This window comes from Armigeres subalbatus, chromosome 2, assembly GCF_024139115.2.
Source record: "Armigeres subalbatus isolate Guangzhou_Male chromosome 2, GZ_Asu_2, whole genome shotgun sequence".
NCBI classification, from domain to species: Eukaryota; Metazoa; Arthropoda; class Insecta; order Diptera; family Culicidae; genus Armigeres; species Armigeres subalbatus.
In genome coordinates, this window is record NC_085140.1 from 238,753,285 (window position 1) to 238,775,867 (window position 22,583).

A 22,583-nucleotide genomic window follows, 5' to 3' on the forward strand; every position below is an offset into this window, starting at 1 on the left:
AATAACCATTACGTAGCTTTATGAATAAAACTTTTTTTTTGTTTTCAATAAAGTGAAAACGTTGAGCCAACGTCCTACTAATCAGTTTTTCATTTGTATTTTGCCTATTGTTTGAATGTTCAGTTTTTATACGAAATCAATTTATGAACAGACAGCTAAAAATTCACCCAATGTCATTCCAAACTCTCTGTGTTAGTTGTCTAAAATAAAAAAAAACTGCTGAAGTTTCGATAATAAGATATATATTTTTCCAAGGGGCTGCAAAGAAATGAAAAAGCTGTTGCGCTATGCTGATGAAAAAAGTAAAATCAACACCAGTTTGAGAAATGTTTAGTCGGAAAGACAAGGCGAGCCAAAAAAAATCGATTGCATGCACAGAACCTTTCCAACAAGCCAAAGCTCCGGTGGAAAAGCTTCCAAAATGCTACACTATGATTGCCTTTCTTCATCGTCCCTCGGATGAGGCAAAATGAAACGAAAAAAAAAGTTGTTTCTCATAAGTGGAATTTTCTTTCCGCAGTTTGAGAAAATTGCTAGTTTTCGTTTGCCCTGGAGCATTTTCCTGCAACGAAATAAATTCGAAGCGTCGCAACATTTTTTCCGTCGTTTGATTCAAATGGTTTTTTCTGTGGAGTAGTTCTCAAATGTTCCGTCCTTCGATAAGCTGGTGTGCATTATGACGAATCAGTTTTCGACGTATTTCATAAATTGAGCACTGCTGGCTTAGTGCCTCTTGGGAATTCATCAAGTTAACTCGTTTCGGTTTGGTTCGGGTGGTCTAGCCTCCGTTCCTGAGAACAAATTCAATAAAGTAGCATGACTGCAACATAGCCTTCGTTGTCGTCAGTGCAGCTGTTGATGAGCTATTATAATCCAACGGCCAATTTCACCAGAATGCGCCTTGCAGATGCATGGCAAGACAAAGGGAACTTGTTGCTGACCGGGTCCCGCCGGATCACGTCTTATCTCATGCTTTCTAAGTGCAGTTTTGGTTCACATGTTTCGACCCTTCCGATACCATTACTACAGGCGCGTCACACACTGGAAATGAGCAACCGAGGAAGATCGGTTGAAAACGGCAGCGAGAGACACACAATCGAGTGACAACGAGATTATGAATTCATGTACGTGCCATGAAGTGCATCTTTTGGTCATATCGTACGGTCCCAACTAATGCTGTTCCGGACAATTTCCTGTCAAGTCAACACCTAAAATTTGCTCCCGCCTTCGGTCGGTTCGGGCATGCTTGTTCGACCGGATGGCCTTTATCTCAGTCTGCTGACAGTGTCAAGCAGTTGCATGGCAATTTGACCCAGCTGACGATGAAGTTGCGGCGAGCACGATGGCTACCGGACTGTACCTAGACGAATTTTACATCTAATCATGCTAATAAAATAAAATATTTTAGCCTTGCAAATGCACTCCACCCGGAGTGGTATCTGCTAAATCAACCACTTAACTGTTATTCCAATGGGTTCAACCGTAAAAACGAGGAAGAGCAGTGGCAGAGCCTTCAGAACATTCGGTTAGTGTATTTTGTCGCTTCATATGGTGATGATGCCTGATAGATCGTGCTTCGAAAATTAAGTCACTTTATAAAAGTACCAGTAGTGAAAAATAGGATGAAGTAAGGAGACAATTTTTCGCATAGCGGAAAATTCTCCACTGGTTCACTGGGTGTTGTGTAAATTTCCTGTCTAATGCTAGATGTTCAGTCGGTGCGACCTCTGGTCGAAGACGGTGATTCTGTGTTTTATATCTTTTCTTATACCAAGATTTTATACAAAATTTGTCAAAATTGTGTTTTGGGTGTAATGAATAATCAGGGAGCTTTTCTATTTGAACATCTTATATAGGACTACAAACGGATTGTTATTTTTTCACAAAATTCGGCGACATTCTTGAACGAAATAAGTACATCCTTAAAATTTCAAATACTGAAGCTTCAGCTTAAATTGTAGCATTTCCTTTTTTTCTGAAAATATTTAGGCGAACAAGCTTTTCTGGCCTTTCTTCATGAATTGTCCTACGTTTAAAATTATTAGTGAATCCTTTTTCCAGTTCACATGCCAAGAAAATTTGCTTGCGGTTTACGTTCAAGGAGAAATGCACAAATCTGACACTGACATCAGAGACGTTTTTCACAAACTATTAAAAGAATTAACGCATTCGGACCCCAGACACGAGGCAAATGACTCTCTTATTCTTAATTTCAATTAAAATACATCAAAAATGTAGTAAGAAGTTTTGAAGACAATAACATTGGTACAAAGTGTACTAAATCAAATTTCCAAAGCATTCCGACCAAAGGTTATTCTAAGGCAAAAGTTAGGTGCGCAAACTACTCCCGCTTTTCTCTATGAAAATTAGACAACTCATCGGCAAATGGGTCGTCTTCAGTGTTTCGTACTTGACTCGACTTCTTATTTTTAAGCTTTTTAAAGAGAATTTCATCGAAAATATCGATTTTGAGTACAAGTGCTGCCAACTAACGAGTGACAACTAAAAAATTGGAATGAAAAGAATGGTTGTATACTATTTCGCCGAAAAACATTTCGCGGTACAACATTCCGCGGAATGTACCAAATCTCCGAAACACATTTCGCGGAATGCACCGTTTTTCCGAAAGACACTTCGCGGAATGTACCTTTTCACCGAAAGTCATTCCGCGGAATGCCATTTGGCGGAATTCAGTGAGAATAATTATCATTGAAATATTTAATTTAATTAAATTCTGCCTAATTACATGCATCGGGTTGAATTCTTGTGGATTGTGATTTAAAGCAATGAAAGAAGGTAATACTTTTTTTTTGACTGACAGCGTCCGGTCGGTATAAGGCAAAGTGAGAAAAGAATGCGTTTTTGATATGGACAAGTTTGCTAGGTACAATGGAATCTTCATGAGTCGATGTTCTATGACTCGATATCAACTCATGGAATCAATTTATACCATAATAAAAATATTTACTGGGTTACTGTGATTACCTTCAAACAGCTTCCAAAGGATTTTTCATTCCACATCTCGGTATTTCCATTTCGGTGGCCCCTTCAATATCGACTCATGGAGATTTGACTGTATAAAGAAAAGAAATGAGGTAGTTTCTGATATGAATTAACGCATCTGCCCGGTATAAAGCAAAGGGGAAAGATAATGCCCTCTTTGAATGGATGCGTCTGTCCGGTATAAGGCGAAAGGAGTTGATAATGCCCAGGTATCTGGCACCCCCAATTTTACCCACTACGTTTGACAACATCTTTGCGCGTTTCCCATTGTTCGGTTGAAATTTTCCAAATAGACGTAATTATTTTTCATCATTTTTCGAGAACGTGTGCGAAAATATCAATGCGAGGTGTATTTCAACAAGAATATTGATGCCGTTAATAAATTTTCATATTTCATTTGGCACCAAGCGCTCTAATTTGCCAAAATATATTGATATTTGAAATATATTTTCAATGGCAGGTTTCCGACGACTATGATTGCACTTTCGTATCAAATTAAACGATGATTTTTATGCTGGCATCAGAAACATGGCCGCTTCGCCGACCCCTGATAATGCTTTTTTTTAAGAACGCCTCTGTCCGGCGAAGGGAGCGTCACGCCTTCTTTAACACTAGGATTCATTCGTTCAGAAAATCGTTGTAACTAAATTTTCAAATGGCTATATCTCAGTGGTTTTTCAACCGATTTTCTCAGTTTTTTCACCAACCTCTTAGCCATGACTTCTAGTTTCATTGCAAACATTGCAAAATATTGTATCTAGGGATGTTCAATTTTTAACTAGAGCTGTGGGAGTAAAGCAACGGATTTAGAAAAATGCGATTTTGGAGATATACTTATATTTCATTACCAAAAATAATATCTATTCATATAGTGATGATGGAAATGATAAAATAACAAATAAAAGACATCACCTGGAGCATAAGAACACATTTTGAGCATCCCTACTATGCATACGATGATAATTCGGTACCTTTAGGAACCACTTTATACTACAGAATGTATGAGACTTCAGAAAATGTTTTCAAGATTGTTGTCTACTGTGAACTTATTAAAATAAATGTAAACTATATACGAAACATGTGTGATAATAAATTATGATGTTCTAGGATCTCCGAACTGTACTGGAATTTGAATCAAATGGTCTACCGAATCAACCAAGGCTTTCATAATGCCCCCATGCCCCCATCATAATGTATCAACCCAATTATGTCCTTCGAGTATTTGTCTTTCACTTGTATCTCAAATTCAAACATATGAGATATTGTAAGATCTCCAAATTGTCCTGGAGTTTGGATCAAATGGTCTACCGAATCAACCAAGGCTTCCATGATGTCCCATACCGCGGTATCAACCCAATTATGTCCTCCGAGTATTTATTTTTCACTTGCGTCTCAAATCCAGACATATTTTAAGGTAGGGTTGATTTATAAGTCGTGGTTCATTTGGAAAGTAATTTAAAAACAATTATGTCCACTAAACTGCGTTAATATCGTGGCTGAAGACATCATAGCAGCCTTGGTTGATTCGGTAGGCCATTTGATTCAAACTCCAGGAAAATTTGGAGATTTTACAACATCTCATATGCCTGGATTTGTGACGCACGAGAAAGTCAAATACTCGGGGAACGTGATTGAGTTGATACCGTGGCTAGGGACTTCATGGAAGCCTTGGTTGATTCGGTAGACCATTTGATTTAAACTCCAGAATAATTTGGAGATCTTCCAACATATGATAAGTCTGGATTTGAGACGCAAGTGAAAGACAAATACTCGGAGGAAATAATTGTGTTGAAACTGCGGTTGGGGATATTATGGAAGCATTTGTTGATTCGGTAGGCCATTTGATTCAAACTCCAGGACAATTTGATTATCTTTCAACATCTCATATGCCTGGATTTTTGACGTAAGTAAAACTTGAATACTCGGAGAACATTATTGGGTTGATACCGCTGCTGGAAACAGCATGGAAGTCTTGGTTGATTTGCTAGACTATTTGATACAAACTCCAGGACATTTAGGAGATATTACAACATCTCATTTGCCTGGATTTGAGACGCAAGTGAAAGACAAACTAGAGACTTTATGGAAGCCTTGGTTGATTCGATAGACCATTTCACTTAAACTCCAGCATAAATTGGAGATCTTACAACATCTCAAATGCCTTGAGTTGAGGCGCAAATGAAATGCAAATACTCGGAGGACATAAAAGAGTTGATATCGCGGCTGAGGACATCATGGAGGCCTTCGTTGATTCAATAGCCCATTTTGCTCATACTCTAGGACAATTTGGAGATCTTAGAACATCTCATATCCCTGGATATGAGGCGCAAGTGAAATGCAAATACTCGAAGGGCATAAAAGAGTTGATATCGCGGCTGGGGGCACTATGGAAGCCTTGGTTGATTCTTTAGACCATTTGATTCAAACTGCAAGATATTTTACATCTCAAATGCCTGGATTTGAGACAAGTGAAAGACAAATACTCGGAGTACATAATTGGGGTGATCCCGCGGCAAAGGACATCATGGAAGCCTTGGTTAATTCGATAGACCATTTTACCCAAACTCCAGGACAATTTGGAGATCCTACAACAACTCAAATGGCTAGATTTGAGACGCAAGTGAAAGACAAATACTCGGAGGACATAGTAGGGTTTATACTACGGCAGAGGACATCATGGAAGCCTTAGTTGATTCGATAGACCATTTTACTCAAACTCCAGGACAATTTGGAGATCTTACAACAACTCAAATGCCTGGATTTGAGACACAAGTGAAAGACAAATACTCGGAGGACATAATTGGGTTGATACCGCGGCTGAGGACATAATGGATGCCTTGGTTGATTCGATAGACCATTTTACTCAAACTCCAGGACAATTTGGAGATCTTACAACAACTCAAATGCCTGGATTTGAGACGGAAGTGAAAGATAAATACTCGGAGGACATAATTAGGTTGATACCGCAGCTAGGGACATCATGGATGCCTTCGTTGATTCGATAGACCATTTTACTCAAACTACAGGGCAATTTGGAGATCTTACAACATCTCAAATGCCTGGATTTGAGATGCAAGTGAAAAAAAATACTCGGAGGACATAATAGGGTTTATACTACGGCAGAGGACATCATGGAAGCCTTGGTTGATTCGATAGACCATTTTACTTAAACTTCGGGGTAATTTGGAGATCTTACAACAACTAAAAAGCCTGGATTTGAGACGCAAGTGAAAAATAAATACTCGGAGGACATAATTGGGTTGATACCGCGGTATGGGACATCATGGAAGCCTTGGTTGATTCGGTAGACCATTTGATTCAAACTCCAGGACAATTTGGAGATCTAACAACAACTCAAATGCCTGGATTTGAGACACAAGTGAAAGATCAATACTCGGAGGACATAATTGGGTTGATACCGCGGCTGAGGACATCATGGATGCCTTGGTTGATTCGATAGACCATTTTACTCAAACTCCAGGACAATTTGGAGATCTTACAACAACTCAAATGCCTGGATTTGAGACACAAGTGAAAGATAAATACTCGGAGGACATAATTGGGTTGATACCGCGGCAGAGGATATCATGGATGCCTTGGTTGATTCGATAGACCATTTTACTCAAAGTCCAGGACAATTTGGAGATCTTACAACAACTCAAATGCCTGGATTTGAGACGCAAGTGAAAGATAAATACTCGGAGGACATAATTGGGTTGATACCGCGGCTAGGGACATCATGGATGCCTTCGTTGATTCGATAGACCATTTTACTCAAACTACAGGGCAATTTGGAGATCTTACAACATCTCAAATGCCTGGATTTGAGATGCAAGTGAAAGAAAAATACTCGGAGGACATAATAGGGTTTATACTACGGCAGAGGACATCATGGAAGCCTTGGTTGATTCGATAGACCATTTTACTTAAACTTCAGGACAATTTGGAGATCTTACAACAACTAAAAAGCCTGGATTTGAGACGCAAGTGGAAAATAAATACTCGGAGGACATAATTGGGTTGATACCGCAGTATCAACCCAATTATGTCCTCCGAGTATTTGTCTTTCACTTGCGTCTCAAATTCAAACATATGAGATATTGAAAGATCTCCAAATATTCGGTAGACCATTTGATCCAAACTCCAGGACAATTTGGAGATCTTACAATATCTCATATGTTTGAATTTGAGACGCAAGTGAAAGACAAATACTCGGAGGACATAATTGGGTTGATACTGCGGCTGGGGGCATTATGGAAGCCTTGGTTGATTCGGTAGACCATTTGATACAAATTCCAGTACAGTTCGGAGATCCTAGAACATCATAATTTATTATCACACATGTTTCGTATATAGTTTACATTTATTTTAATAAGTTCACAGTAGACAACAATCTTGAAAACATTTTCTGAAGTCTCATACATTCTGTAGTATAAAGTGGTTCCTAAAAGTACCGAATTATCATCGTATGCATAGTAGGGATGCTCAAAATGTGTTCTTATGTTCCAGGTGATGTCTTTTATTTGTTATTTTATCATTTCCATCATCACTATATGAATAGATATCATTTTTGGTAATGAAATATAAGTATATCTCCAAAATCGCATTTTTCTAAATCCGTTGCTTTACTCCCACAGCTCTAGTGAAAAATTGAACACCCCTAGATACAATATTTTGCAATGTCCAGAAACTAGAAGAGATGGCTAAGAGGTTGGTGAAAAAACTGGGAAAATCGGTTGAAAACTCACTGAGATATAGCCATTTGAAAATTTAGTTACAACGATTTTCTGCACGAATGTATCCGCGTAAGTTTTTTTAGCGAATCAATCCTAGTGTTAAATGGATGCGTCTGCCCGGTATGATGCGAGAGGCGTTGATAACGCCTTCTTTAAAAGAACGCGTCTTCCCGGGACAAGATGAATGAAGGGGTAATGCTTTCTTTAAATTGATGGGTCTGCCACATATGAGGTGAAAGGAGTTGATAACGCCTTCTTTCAAAGAACGCGTCTGCCCAGTATAAGGCGAATGAAGGGGAAGCGCCTTCTTTAAATGGATTCGTCTACCCGGTATGAGGAAAAAGGGTTTGATAATGCCTTCTTTAAAAGTACGCGTCTGCCCGGGATAAGGTGAAAAGTGGGGTAAGGCTTTCTTTAAATGGATGCTTCTGCCCAGGAGAAGGTGAAAGGAGCGGTAATGCCTTCTTTAAATGGATGCGTCTCCCCATGACAAGGCGAAGGGATGGGCTATAAATGGATGCGTCTTCCCGGTTCAAAGCGAAGGGAGGATGTACATATAATGTCTTCTTTAAATGAATACGTTTTCTCGGTATAAGGCGAAAAAAAGAAATAAAGGATTATTCATAAAAACTATCTATCCGGCCCCTCTGCCAGATATAATAAAAGATTTGTAAGGGGCAATTGAAATTTCGAAAACTACTTCTACATATTGTGAGGTCTTCCTTAGCCGTAGATGCGTGGCTGCCAAGTAAGACTATGCTGTAGGTGGCTGGGTTAAACTTCTCGCTCGGTCTAGGAAATCCATCGATTAGATGGTAGACGCCGTAGATGCGTGGCTGCCAAGTAAGACTATGCTGTAGGTAGCTGGGTTAAACTTCTCGCTCGATCTAGGAAATCCATCGAATAAAATTTTTTTCAAACTTAGACTAATGAATATTGGCATATGATCCGTGGTTCGTCGTGCGGCTTAGTCTTGCTGGTATAACATGACCCCTGTACGGTTTTACCACATCGATTTTCGGAATGCCGCTTCTTATCCTGCTTATGAGTTGCTTCGTGTCTTTGGCCTTACAATCACTTTTGTATACAATGGAGCTGAGTAGACCGAATAATGCTATGGCAGTTTTCGAAACATTTTCCCGCCTTAAATGTTCGACCGTGTACATTTTGGGGAAGGGTCGTTTGGCCGGAACCCATTCGACCCTGACGCCATTTGGCCGAATGCCACTAGGCCGAACAAACCATTAGGCCGAAACCCATTTGGCCGAAAGGGTCATTTGGACGAAAGGGTCATTTGGCCAAATAGGTCATTTGAAAAGTGAGAAATTAGGAATGAGAAGAGAGATGTCTCAATTATCACTCTTTATTTTTCTCTTCTCACTGCACGTAACGAAAAAAAACCTTATAAGCTATGGCAAAACCCCAATTGAAAATACTAATACACTTCATTATGCCACCAAATGAATGACCCCATACCAAAAAACTAATAATATTCATAAGTAATGAAAAGTATAAGTTTTGGAATGTATGTGGCTAATGCAATGTATAAGTTTTTTCTTATACATTACATTAAGCGCCTGCTTTGGTAAAAAAAAGTATTAGAAATCGTAATAATAAATAACATTACATTTTTTTACGTGTGTAAAAAAATAGAAGCGTAAAATGAGTAGTGAGATGTCTCACTACCGACTTCGCACTACTAATTTTTTGTAGTGTCTCACTTCTCGCTGTCAAAAGTGAAAATAGAAAAATGAAGTGTGAGAAGTGAGACGTCCCACTTCTCACTCCTCATTTATCACTTCTCGCAGTAAAAATTATGAGAAGCGCAAAGTGAGTAGTGAGACGTCTCATTACTCACTTCTCGTTCCTCTTTTCAAAAGTGAGATATGAGGAGTAAGAAGTGAGACGTCTCAATTTTCATTCTTCATTTCTTAATGGAAATGAAGTGAGAAAAGTGAGAAAAAGTGAGAAGCGCGAAGTGAGTAGTAAGACGTCACACTACTCACTTTGCGCTCCTCATAATTTTAAAGTGAGAAATGAAAAATGAGAATTGAGTCGTCTCGCTTCTTACTCCTATTTTCTTTCTTTTCAAATTACCTATTCGGCCAAATGACCCTTTCTGCCAAATGACCATTTCGTCCAAACGGCCCTTTCGGCCAAATGACTCTTTCGTCCAAACGACCCTTTCGGCCAAACGACCCTTTCGGCCAAATGACCTTTTCGGCCTAATGATCCTTTCGGCCAAATGACCCTTTTGGCCAAACGACTCTTTCGGCCATATGACCCATTGGGTCAAATGACTTTCGGCCTAATGGTCTGTTCAGCTGATTGGTATTTCCGGCCAAACAACTTTCGGCCTAGTGCCATTCGGCCAAACGACGCTTCCCCTTTTCCATGATCTTCGTTTGCTTGGAAAATTTACAAAGCTCGCCGCAGTATTTCCTGTTTCCACGGAATTTTGTAAGCAAAGTTGGAGTGAAGGTGTGTGTGCGGCAATACTAAGGATTCATTCTAAGCATTCATTCACATTAAATCACATTTCTGTGAAAGCATTATTATTCCAATAGAAAAGTATTGAAGTCATTCCAATTTTTTAGTTGCCACCCTTTATGTTGTTTCTGCCAATGAGTATATTTATATTTGGAAAATAATTCTTCTTCTTCTTATTGGCATTACATGCCCCTGGGACAGAGCCGCCTTGCAGCTTAGTGTTCATTAACCACTTCCACAGTTGTTAACTGCGAGGTTTCTAAGCCAGGTTCCCATTTTTGCATTCGTATATCAAGAGGCTAACACGATGATACTTTTATGCCCAGGGAAGTCGAGATAATTTCCAATCCGAAAATTGTCTAGACCGGCACCGGGAATCGAACCAAGCCACCCTCAGCATGGTCTTGCTTTGTAGCCACGCGTCTTACCTCACGGCTAAGGAAGGCCCCATAATACCAGCATCGGAAAATTATGGAAAATAATACCAGCATCGTATTCTCTAGAGAATATTGCACAAGAAACACTCAACATCCCAAGTACTATGAGCCGATCTAGAGTTATAGAGTTTTGAATGTTATATGACCCATATGGAACTTATCATTTACATGAGATTTTGCTATGTTTACCTAACCTTTAACCTCTTTGCTAGAGTGTTTTATAAAATTAACAAGAATATAAAGACATTGCTTTCTTAAAATAAATTGTAAAAAATGTAACTTGAGCTTTTGAATAGAAAATAATGTACCGTCGTCGGGGGTGACAATGGGTCAAATGGGGGTGAGAATGGGTCACTGTTTCAACTACTTAGAATGATTGTAGAATGGATTGAATGTATCTGAGGGCAAGAAGACTAAAATATAAGAGACCTTTTTGAACAATTTTGCTCTACGACCTCCAGGCTGCCGGTGAGAGCGATGACCCATTCTCACCCCCCAGACCCATTGTCACTTCCGATGGCGGTACTTGGCAACTTAGTCACTTTGGAATGAATAGATTTCCTGTATTTTTGTAAAACGTACGTCATTGGCCTATTTTGGCCATTTCATAGCATGGGTTGTAACCATAAAGATAAAGCGTTTGCAACATGTGCGACTCTATTATTTGTACAAAATGTAAATAAAGCCTGTAAATTCGTTAACAAGTTAACAAGTTATCAAATCATATGATCAACCACTAAGCATTGCGAACAAATGGCATGTATTCTACTTGATGATTTCAAGATTGCAAAAATCTCGTTTTTTATATATCGGTTCTAAAGTTTAACAAAGGGCAAGGTCATTTATTTCGAAAGCTCTCGGCCCATATGCCGTTACGGATCGCTACGGAGCCGAATTGTTTTTTTATACTTTCTTTTATTCTTACAAAATAATATTAGTTTGGAGAACCAAAAGTTGATGTAGTTTTTGTTTCATTGCTGTAGCGGGACCTAGAAATGATACAAGAGCTTCTTCAATGTTAAACTAACATTTTCTTGAGAAACAACACGGGGGCAATTACGACAAAAGAACGATCTGATTATAAAAAATGGGTTAATAAGAGAGTAGACTTTTATTATGTTATTGTGAAAAATAGTGTACAAAAAAGGCAAACCATTACGTAAATGACACATATACGTGCAGAATGAAGGGAACAGTGATTTGTGACTATTTACAGGGTTGAAAATGCCGAAAATCTTTTGATGCAACGAATTTTGTAGTCATTCAAAAGGCAGAAGAAGACATGATATTCAATACTAGTTGACCAGTGGAAAATTATCTGCGAAATTTTTTTATGTTGCTACCATGGGAATCATACCACAGCACGTAAATGTAACTTGACGACTGGCGTGGTTAACCGAACTACCATGAGCTGTCTCTCGCTCACCAAGCAATCGAAAATTTTAAAACAAGCCACATTTAAACGATCTTTTTTGCGATAATGTTTTTATTTTCTATACAAGTAAATGAATAATATTTTCTATTGGCCATTAAACTTTCAGTTTTCTTTTGTATTATTACTCCTAGAGAATTCATATTTTCGTAAACCATGTGATTGCGTTTAAGTTTAAGTCCTAAGGATGCCCAAAAACTTTGCTGAAAGAAGGTACCTTGCTAGAAGGACAACAAAATAAGTTAACGCTTCGATGATTTACGGGTCAAACCAAATGAAAAAAAAAATTACTCTGCCAGCACTGCAAAACTACGTGAACCAATAGATTAACTAAGTGTTGTTTCGAAATTAATAATCTTATAAGACTAAGAAACTAAATGAAGTTATTCATAATCATATCTCAAAGGAAAATTCCGGACAAGAAGGAAGAAAAGCTTTGCCCTCTAACAACCATAGGTCGCCCGATAATGCTGACAGAAACATTTATTTCGTTCGTAGCGTTCCAGCAAAGCAAAGTCTTTCGGCATCTTTAACACTATATGCTAATAGAGATGGGCAAAACGAATCACTGTGATGAACGGAATCTGGGTCAATCATTCTAATGGTCCGGATCTTTCAACCGGATCGGATCCTTTGAACAAAACGTGAGGAGTATGCAAAAAATTGAAACGTTCGTCATTCAAACTCACACATTTGAACCGTACTGACAATAACTTTATCCTCTCTTGTTTACAAGCGTATGAATTACAAACAATAAACTTTTATTTAATTATTTCCTCACAAATGGTCAAATAATTAGCTGATCTGCTGAACCGGATCTTTTAAAAAATGATCCACGAATCATTCACTCATTTTAGAGATCCGGATCATTTACCCGTTTACGGATCTAAACGCCCATCTCTAATGCTAACGAATTGAGTAACGTTATTAGCGATAAAAAATACTAAATTTTCCCATACTAATCTTGTATACATAAAAATGAATTTCTGTCTGTCTGAACCTTATAGACTCCGAAACTAATGAACCGATCGACGTGAAAATTTGTATGCAGAGGTTTTTGGGAGCGGGGAAGGTTCTTAAGATGGTTCGAGATCCCTCCTTCCTTTGGAAAGGGGGGCTCCCATACAAATGAAACAGAAATTTCTGCATAACTCGAGAACTAAGCGGAGAATAAATCCATTCTAGGCGATACGAAGTTCGTCGGGTCTGCTAGTCTCCAAATAAATTTCGAACGCGATGTGGAAAGTGAGGAGGCAACCAATCGAGCTGCATTTGTGTGTACGTGTCAATGCTTATATGTGTGATGTGTATGTTCGAAAATTAGTAAAAAAAACTGTAATGTTCACAGTTAAAAAAGTACTTTTCATTTTTAAAACCCTGTATCTTAAAATCAGAACAGATTACCTCGAGATTTTAAGCGTTTCCAATATAAAAATGGCCAAAGAAAAAATGGTGATGTTATTTATTGAATAAAAATATACTCATTCGGTGAAAAATGCATTTTTCAAACAAAAACTTGAAAACTGTTCATTTGACAATACGGTAAATCACTACTTGGGCCTATGGACCCAATTCCCGGCTCACTGCACAGAAAACTAATGATTTATACTGTTTGCAAGCCGTAGGTTTATGATTGATAATTTTTAAAAAGTCTCCCATTTATCTTTCACAATACTCAACATATTTCAACCACTTGTTTTACTCCTAATTGATCCAATTGTAGAAAATAAAAATGTAGATTTCAAAACTTCGCTCTCCTTTGCCACACCACTGAGTCGGAGTGATTCTTTCCACTTTTACAAAACGGTATCATCAAATAAACACCTACCTGAAAATCGTCACAGGGCTCGATACAACCATTGCTTTAAGTTGTTAATCTCCACACCATAATTCTAAACACACGCACTTCAATTCTTCCTATTAGTTCGTTTCACTAGAAGTTATTTAAACATATTAGAATACATCTTAAAATGTATTCTGAAACCGAACAAAAAATCACCTCGGCCCAAGAACTTCTAGCCGCACCGTGCTACCATAAGGCCAGGAGTATGAAAATGATCTTTCATCGTTAACAGGAAAACTGACTAATACGTTGACGCTATCATGTTATTTATAATTCTCTCGATTTCAAAAGGTGAAAGAATATTGTTTTTAAGTGTTTGGAAGAAATTTGGATGAGTAAATATATTTTCTCAACCAAATAAAAATGATTATGAATAATACCATTTGGCATCTTGTTGTCGTGGAACGTGCATATTCTCATTTTCTACCATCCCGAGAGAGAATGAGAGTAAAATGCTGAGAGATCGAGTAAAATTTTGTTTAGGCCGGGAACTGTTTTTACGTGTGCCGGAATGGCAAATCGCTATGACTGAAGTGAGTGCTGCACCTCATTATTTTAAATCAAATAAAAGCTTTTTTGAACGATATTTAGCACGAATAGCTATTTTTTAAGCAGAAGTGAACCCCATTGCAGTATTATACAGCCCACAAAATTCAGGAAAAGTTGCTTCCTGTCATAAATATCAAATCAATAATGCAGTCGTACGCATGTTAGGCCGGGAATGGGGTAAGAAACCCTATTTGACAATAAATAAAATAAATAAAAAATCTTGATCTCACGGTTCCAGAGATATCAATAAAACAATATTATGGGTTTTACACATTTGTCCGAAATGGAGGACGGTAGTATTGATCGTGGGGAGGTCCAATAACTATGAAATGGATTTTTTGGGTATGGAGAATGCATGAACAATTGGGCAAAATTTCATTCAATTCTTTGAAAGTCGATTGCAAGTTTGCATTTTTTTTTCTCGGTCACATCATATGGAGGGACTCATGTACATTTTAAGAGAATTCTAAGAATCTGAAATTTTCAGTTGATTTCGTTTCGTTTTCAAATGATCTTCTTCGAAACTTTTGTAGTACAAATTTTATATTATAGCCACAATTACGTAAACTGACCGCTGATAATTATTCTCATTACATTCTTTTGCATTTAATTAATTTACACTTTTTTCATGTTCATCTATCCTCAGAATCAACTAGCAGCTTGGTCGAAGGGCGCTACGGTAACGGAAACTCGAAACTCATCTATTCCGTTTTCTCAACATCCACCAATGCCATTGCGGGCTCGGCCATATGCGCGTTCTCATTACAGGTAATTTCCTTCATTTTATACACAGCAATTGCCGCTAAGCCATAAACAGTTCTATTCTGCACATCGTACCAATTAACCATTCCAGCACCGAGCCCTAATCAGCTGAATTACATACCGCAGCGATTCATGATAAATTTCCCCAGCAAAGCTAAGCTCAGCAACAGTTTCCGAATGATTTTCGTGGAAACTCGGCAATGTTTTCCGTAAATTGCGTCGCAAAATATGCCCTAATTGGTGTGTGTCAACACATATATTATTTCCGTGCTGTTCGCAGAAATGGTTGCATTTGCTGTTTCTAATTTTCCACACAGCGGGTAAATTTCGCACTGACTAGGTGTGCTAATATTTAAGGGACCGGTGTTTAGAATGTGTTTACGTAATTGAGTACGCACAAATGGGACGCTGCATTTGCGCAAAAATGTTACTCTTTCGTTTTAAAAGCCGTATTCGATAACAAGCATTACTATGCTAATCTAGGTTCACATAGATTTTGTTTGATTTCTCGGCAGTGTTCGAAGAAATTCCAATTAGGAAAGTTGATGCTAATGTACTTTGTTAGACAATTTAATATTAATAAAAATCTCAACTAATCTTCTCTCTTCACATTTCAAAAACAGGATATAGCCGACACGTTCGAAGGCAACTTCAAGGAGCAGAGTGGATTAAACTCTAATTGGCTGCCTGTTAACCCATCGAAGGTAAGTGCTTCAGCACCATCCATTTACTTCCACATTTTATGTTACTAATTTTTCGTCCTGCCTTATTCGGCCAACCAACCGCTCCAGCACGCCGAGCTTTTTTCTTTTTATTTTGCGTCCAACCAATCCGAACACTAGACACAGTCAAACACCTCTGCTGCCGGCTGGGGTGCCTTTGGGCTATATGGGCGCTGGGTAACATAGTTTGAAGAGGTTCGCTTTTCCCAGCTCTCGCAAATAGGTGCTTTTGATGTAAATGATCAAAGGCGCATCAAATCTGAAGCCGTGTTGAAATTCTTTTCCGTATCAGCCTCACGGCTATTTTCAGAAAGCTTTCACAACCACCGCACATCCTCCTATCTTCCGCTCCGAACTGCGATGGAGTGTAAATTCTGTGATATCTCTGTGGATATTAGTCTGCAAGTTTGAATGGGTATTGCGCCTTGGTGCAAATGCATTTATATTTCTGGAACTGGTATGATGACAGGGGTAAAAAAGTTGGCAAGTCGGTCCTTGAGATGGTAAAAAGCGAATTCAAGTGATAAAATTTAATGACATATCTCAACAAAATTATCAATGGTTATTCCGCTCTGATGATTTACTAATCTACTTCAAACGCCTTGTAGCAAATACAGGGTCCATTCGATTTTGACATCTCGAGAATTGTGTTTACTCTTCCAATTAATGTTCGAGTCTAAAACATTCCGAAGGTAGATCGGGTGAACAAGCCGTAAATCAGATTTAGGTCATATAGGGGAAATTTCCGGTATTTAAATACCTATTTTTGGTATCCTAAGCCTCTCACCAAATTAAAAGATAGAAATAATGAATAATTATCCTTAAATCACAGGTATAGTTTAACTGGTATACATGATGATATGTGTTCACTAAATATAACAGCTATTACCACAAACTCAGCAGTTTTAATATAAAAATAACAGGTCCACCTTTCTTTTATAAGCATAACAATTTCTTTTATTCGCAATGAAATTGTTTTATTTGCCGTCGAAGTAGAAAGCTGGTAATATATTGGTGCTAAATTGTGATTGTTTATATCATTCAGTCGAAAAACTCACTTATATTATAGCTCTGCAGGCTCATCTGGCTGCACTCAAATATGGATAATTTTTTTAAATAATAAATACTGAGATTTTTGCTTCTTGACATCAATTTATGTGTCGTGGCAAAAGCAAATTGCAAAACAAATTTAAAACACTTATAATGCTACTACGGTGTGACTATCACATTTGATATAATTCATGGTCTGAGTAAAAATTCGGATAGAAGCTCTTGTATTTCAATACAGTCTTATTCTTCTATATACATAAAAATGAATTTCTTTCTGTCTTACCCTTATAGACTCGGAAACTACTGAACCGTGAAAATTTGTATGCGGAAGTTTTTGGGGCCGGGGAAGGTTCTTAAGATGGTTTGAGACCCCTCCCTTTTTGGAAAGGGGGCTCCCATACAAAATAAACCACCAATTTCTCCCATCTCGAGAATTATTCGAGCAAATGGAACTAAATCTTGCATGTGGAGGTGTTGGTAGGGAAGATATGTTGCTGTGGTCTTACAATAACTTTATTTCTATCCGCAATGCAGAAAAAATCACAAGCTAATATTTCAATATCTTACTCTTTCGTTTTGCAGTCTACATTCGTTACGAAAAGCAAGGATTTATTATCTAAAGCAGGTTGAGCTAAAACATTCGTTGAACACGCTCAATACTTAGGTTTCATATAACACGTCATTCGGAGCGCACATTGCACAGTCCTTCGCAACTCTCGACATGAATCTCAGCCGATACCCATATAAATATGTTGTTTCTTCACGAAATCTCAAGAGTACTTATGAAATTCCTGAAACTCATGTGTTCTTCATTTCATTGTTTAATGAACCTTTCCGGATCTCTTTAAATTTCTCCAAAACTTGTTAATTTTTTTTTTTCAGTAATGTACTACTGTAGCGCAAAAAATCAAAATTTGGAAAATCCGACAGCATGTGGTGTACAAGATGGCCGATTTGTTGCTTTGTTGAATGATCACCTTAACAAAAACTTCCAAGAATCTTAATCGTCCAGCCGCAATATTTCCCTCAATCTGATTTTATGACAGTGTGACTTTTCATGAACGATAGTTACCTTGCAATTGATTAGAATAGCTCTATGGAACATTTCAAAGACATTATCTTCTCCATCTGTAGTGTTCTCAGTGAAGCTAAGAATATTCCATTCGACATCTGGCCGGATTGTTTCTGCCGAGAGCCGCTCATACGATGGCCAGTCAGCTTGATCGAAGATCCACTTCTGTCATGTTGTCCCTCGATTCAACTACCCCTGGATGGAAACCGTGATCGGGAAGTGTTCGTCTGTGTCCGTCAACGTTCGTCAAGTTAACCTGCGAGCTAGACTCTCGGAGCAGATGGTCAAGTCGATGGCCGAAGTATTCCCCGTAGCCGGGTCGACACGAGTATGCGAGCTGTTGTTCAGAACTGTTTATTCAAATTCGTGTCTGCTATTAATCGACCAAGCGGGATCGAAAACTCCGAAAAGCAAAAGCTGTACGAGCTACTCACCCTTTGTGGCCTGACAGTAAACAGACCCTACGGTTACTAGAATAGGGGTATGGATACGTGCAGCAACAAGATACAAAGGTATCGATTTGGACACGACTTCCCGAATACCAAGGCCAACCATGCGTTGCCAGTAGTGCGCGCTTGTCTGTTCCAGAAGTAGCGTATAGTTCGAGCGGACGGGATAATAGTTTGATTATCTTAGGTCTCCTGGAGTGTCACAACATAAGGTTTAAGATCGGCGATCACTAATATTGGCCCTCAAACCACGCGGGTTCTTCTCTAGAGCGAACACACCGTCAGGGGGACTACCGATGATGGAACAAGTGATGGATGACGATGTAGATGTCGTTCGCGTTGGCTGATCAGCTGTGGGAAAAAGGTGCCACAATAATCTACGAAGATATATGTTCGAAGCTGGAACTAACAGCCCATGGATCGCTTTGCCCCGCAGTGTCAGACGCTGAAGAAACCATTACATTAGTTTACCAACATCTAACACTGGCGCTTTGTGTAATACTTTGTGGTTGTCGCAACAGTACTCAGCAAACTGATTCGCACTTCGTTTTGACAGCGCTGGATTTCTAAACCAAAGACAATCCAACTTCATTCTAACTTTTTCAAATCAAAAGGAATGTTATGCGGGCTTGGTGGTCATATGGCTACCGCTTCTTCCTCATACGCAGGAGGTCGTGGGTTCAATCCCAGGCCCGTTCCATTGCTCCTACAGTGTATCTTTTCATATATTTCTCATGCTCTATCAATCGCTAGAAATGGGTCTTCATACCGTTTCCATATTCTATCCCTATACTAACAACTTGATTAGTTCTAGCAGGTATCTGTTAGAATCCGAAATGAGTCCGTTAACCAAGACGAACCTCTACCATAAAACCTAACCCCAGATTCCAATAAAATTCAGCAGGAACTCGTGGCGAGTGCAGAGGTGTTCTCGGCGAGTGACTGCATCACTGTCGTAATCTGACAAAGTAACGTATACGCCATTTTGCAATATTAGTGCTATCGGACTCTACTCGTACTCTTTAACAGAGAAATGGAAATCCTACGTGTTGTAATTTAGCGCATACATCACTTTTTCAGATTACGTCAGATCATCAATACCATCCCATCCCCAATGACCATGACGACGTGGCCAGGGTCGTTATCTACCGTCCAAAATACTAGAGCTCTTGGACTGTGCACATTTAGGTTGGAGAGCAAATCCCATGCTTCCATCCATTGGTTCCCTGTGCAATTGCGATTAGTCTGGTCGATCACGGAGTAGCAACTATGAAGTGCACGGTCATCATGCTTAAAAGGAATGATATGCAATGTCTATCCAATCCTAATTCAATCCATTCTAAAACCATCCCTAATCCCATCCAAACCTCATCCGTATCCAATCAAAATTCAAAACAAATCCAATCCAGAGTCAATCCTAATCGTATTCCAATCCAATCCAATTATCAGTCCAAAACAAATCCAATCCAATATAGATCTAATACAAATCCAATCCACGAAAAAAAATCAAATCCAGTCAAAATCCAATGCAAATCCAATACAAATGCAATCCAAACTCAATCTAAGTCCAATCCAAATCTAATCTAAATTCAATTCCAATCAAATTCGAATCCAAATCCAATCCAAATCAATCCAATTCCAATGCAAACTTAAATCTAATTCCAAATACAATCCAAAACTAATCCAAACACAATCTAAATCCAATCTAAATTCAATGCAAATCCGATTCCAAATACTGTCAGAATCTGAACCAAATCTAATTTAGATCCAATTCAAATCAAATCTAATCCAAATCCAAACAAAATCGAAACCAAATCCAAACTAAATCCAATCCAAATTCCATCAAAACCCAATCCCATTCGAATCTAAACCCGAATCTATTTGAAATCCAATCCGAATTCAACCTGAATCCAATTCAAATCCAATACAAATCCAATCTAACTCCAATCCAAATCCTACCCAAATGCAATCCAAATTCAATCCAAGTCCAATTCAAATCCAATCCAAATCTTATCCAAACGCAAATCCAATCGAAATCCAATCCAAATCCAATCAATATCTAACCCAAATCCAATCTAAACCCAGATCCAATCGAAATCTAAACCAAATCCATTTCAAATCCAATCTAAAACCAATACAAATCCAATCCAAATCCCATCAACATACAATCCCCATCAAATCCGAACCCGAATTTATTTGAAATCCAATCCAAATTCAACCTTAATCCAATTCGAAACCAATCCAAATCCAATTCAAACCCAATCCAAATCCAGTCCAAATGCAATCCAAATCCAATTAAAATCCAGTCCAAACTAATATTAATCTAATTTTAATCCAATTCCATTTATAATCTAAATCAAAACCAAATCCAAACTAAATAAAATTCGAATCCATTCCATATCCAATGCATATTCAATCCAAATCCAATTCAAGTGTTATCTTGTTCCAATCCAATCCAAATCTTATCAAAATCTAAGCCAAATCCAATCTAAATTTAATTCAACTCAAAATCAAATCCAAATCAAATCAAATTCCAAGCTAAATCCTATCGCAATTAAAGCCATATCCAATTCAAACCTTATCCACATCCAATCCTAATACAATCCAAATTCGATTCAAATCCAAACTAAATCCAATTCGAAATCAATCCATATCCAATTCATTTTCAATCCAAATCCAATTCAAGTGTAATATTATTTCAATCCAATATAAATCCAATCCAAATCCTATCCAAATCCAATTCAAATTCAATTTAAATCAAAATCAAATCAAATAAAAATCCAATTTAAACACAATCTAAATCCTATCCAAATCCAATCCAAATTAAATCCAATTCCAATCCAAATAAAATGCAAATCTAAACCAAATCCAATCCAAACCCAATTAAAGGCCAACCCAAATCCAAATAAAGGCCAAGCCAAATTAAAACCACTCCAATTTCAATCAAATTCCAATGCAAATATATACTAAATCCGATCCAACCCAAATTCAACCTAAATCATATCCATAACTAATCCAAATCCAATAAGTCATTGTAAAGAAAAATTCTGAGCATATTGAAAAGGAGGCTTCCGAGCCTCTTGAAAGGAGGCTGCTGAGCCTCTTGAAAGGAGGCTTCCGAGCCTCTTGAAAGGAAGATGCCGAGCATCTTGAAAGGAGGCTGCCGAGCCTCTTGAAAGGAGGCTGCCGAGCCTCTTGAAAGGAGGCTGCCGAGCCTCTTGAAAGGAGGCTGCCGAGCCTCTTGAAAGGAGGCTGCCGAGCCTCTTGAAAGGAGGCTGCCGAGCCTCTTGAAAGGAGGCTTCCAGGCCTCTTGAAAGGAGGCTTCCAGGCCTCTTGAAAGGAGGCTTCCAGGCCTCTTGAAGGAGGCTTCCGAGCTTCTTGAAAGGAAGCTTCCGAGTCTCTTGAAAGGAAGCTTCCAGGTCTCTTGAAGGAGGCTTCCAGGCCTCTTGAAAGAGGCTTCCGAGCCTCTTGAAGAGGCTTCCAGGCCTCTTGAAAGGAGGCTTCCGAGGCCTCTTGAAGGAGGCTTCCAGGCCTCTTGAAGGAGGCTTCCGGGCCTCTTGAAGGAGGCTTCCAGGCCTCTTGAAGGAGGCTTCCAGGCCTCTTGAAGGAGGCTTCCGGGCCTCTTGAAGGAGGCTTCCGGGCCTCTTGAAGGAGGCTTCCAGGCCTCTTGAAGGAGGCTTCCGGGCCTCTTGAAAGGAGGCTTCCAGGCCTCTTGAAGAAGGCTTCCAGGCCTCTTGAAAGGAGGCTTCCGGGCCTCTTGAAGGAGGCTTCCAGACCTCATGAAAGGAGGCTTCCGGGCCTTTTGAAAGTAGGCTTGAGCCTCTTGAAGGAGGCTTCCAGGCCTCTTGAAGGAGGCTTCCGGGCCTCTTGAAGGAGGCTTCCGGGCCTCTTGAAGGAGGCTTCCGAGCCTCTTGAAGGAGGCTTCCGAGGCCTCTTGAAGGAGGCTTCCGGGCCTCTTGAAGGAGGCTTCCGGGCCTCTTGAAGGAGGCTTCCGGGCCTCTTGAAGGAGGCTTCCGGGCCTCTTGAAGGAGGCTTCCG

The 22,583-nt window shown here is 39.0% G+C and overlaps 1 protein-coding gene across 4 annotated transcripts in view; it reads left to right on the forward strand.

Annotated features, from left to right (window-relative positions):
* The window catches only part of LOC134211975 (semaphorin-1A), a 597,712-nt gene that overhangs the window by 518,988 nt on the left and 56,141 nt on the right, over positions 1-22,583 (forward strand). For all 4 annotated transcript variants that reach the window (XM_062689410.1, XM_062689412.1, XM_062689411.1 and 1 more), the window contains 2 exons: positions 15,137-15,258; positions 15,876-15,956. In XM_062689410.1, the coding sequence (XP_062545394.1) occupies positions 15,137-15,258; positions 15,876-15,956 (203 nt within the window). The remainder of the gene's footprint in view (positions 1-15,136; positions 15,259-15,875; positions 15,957-22,583) is intronic.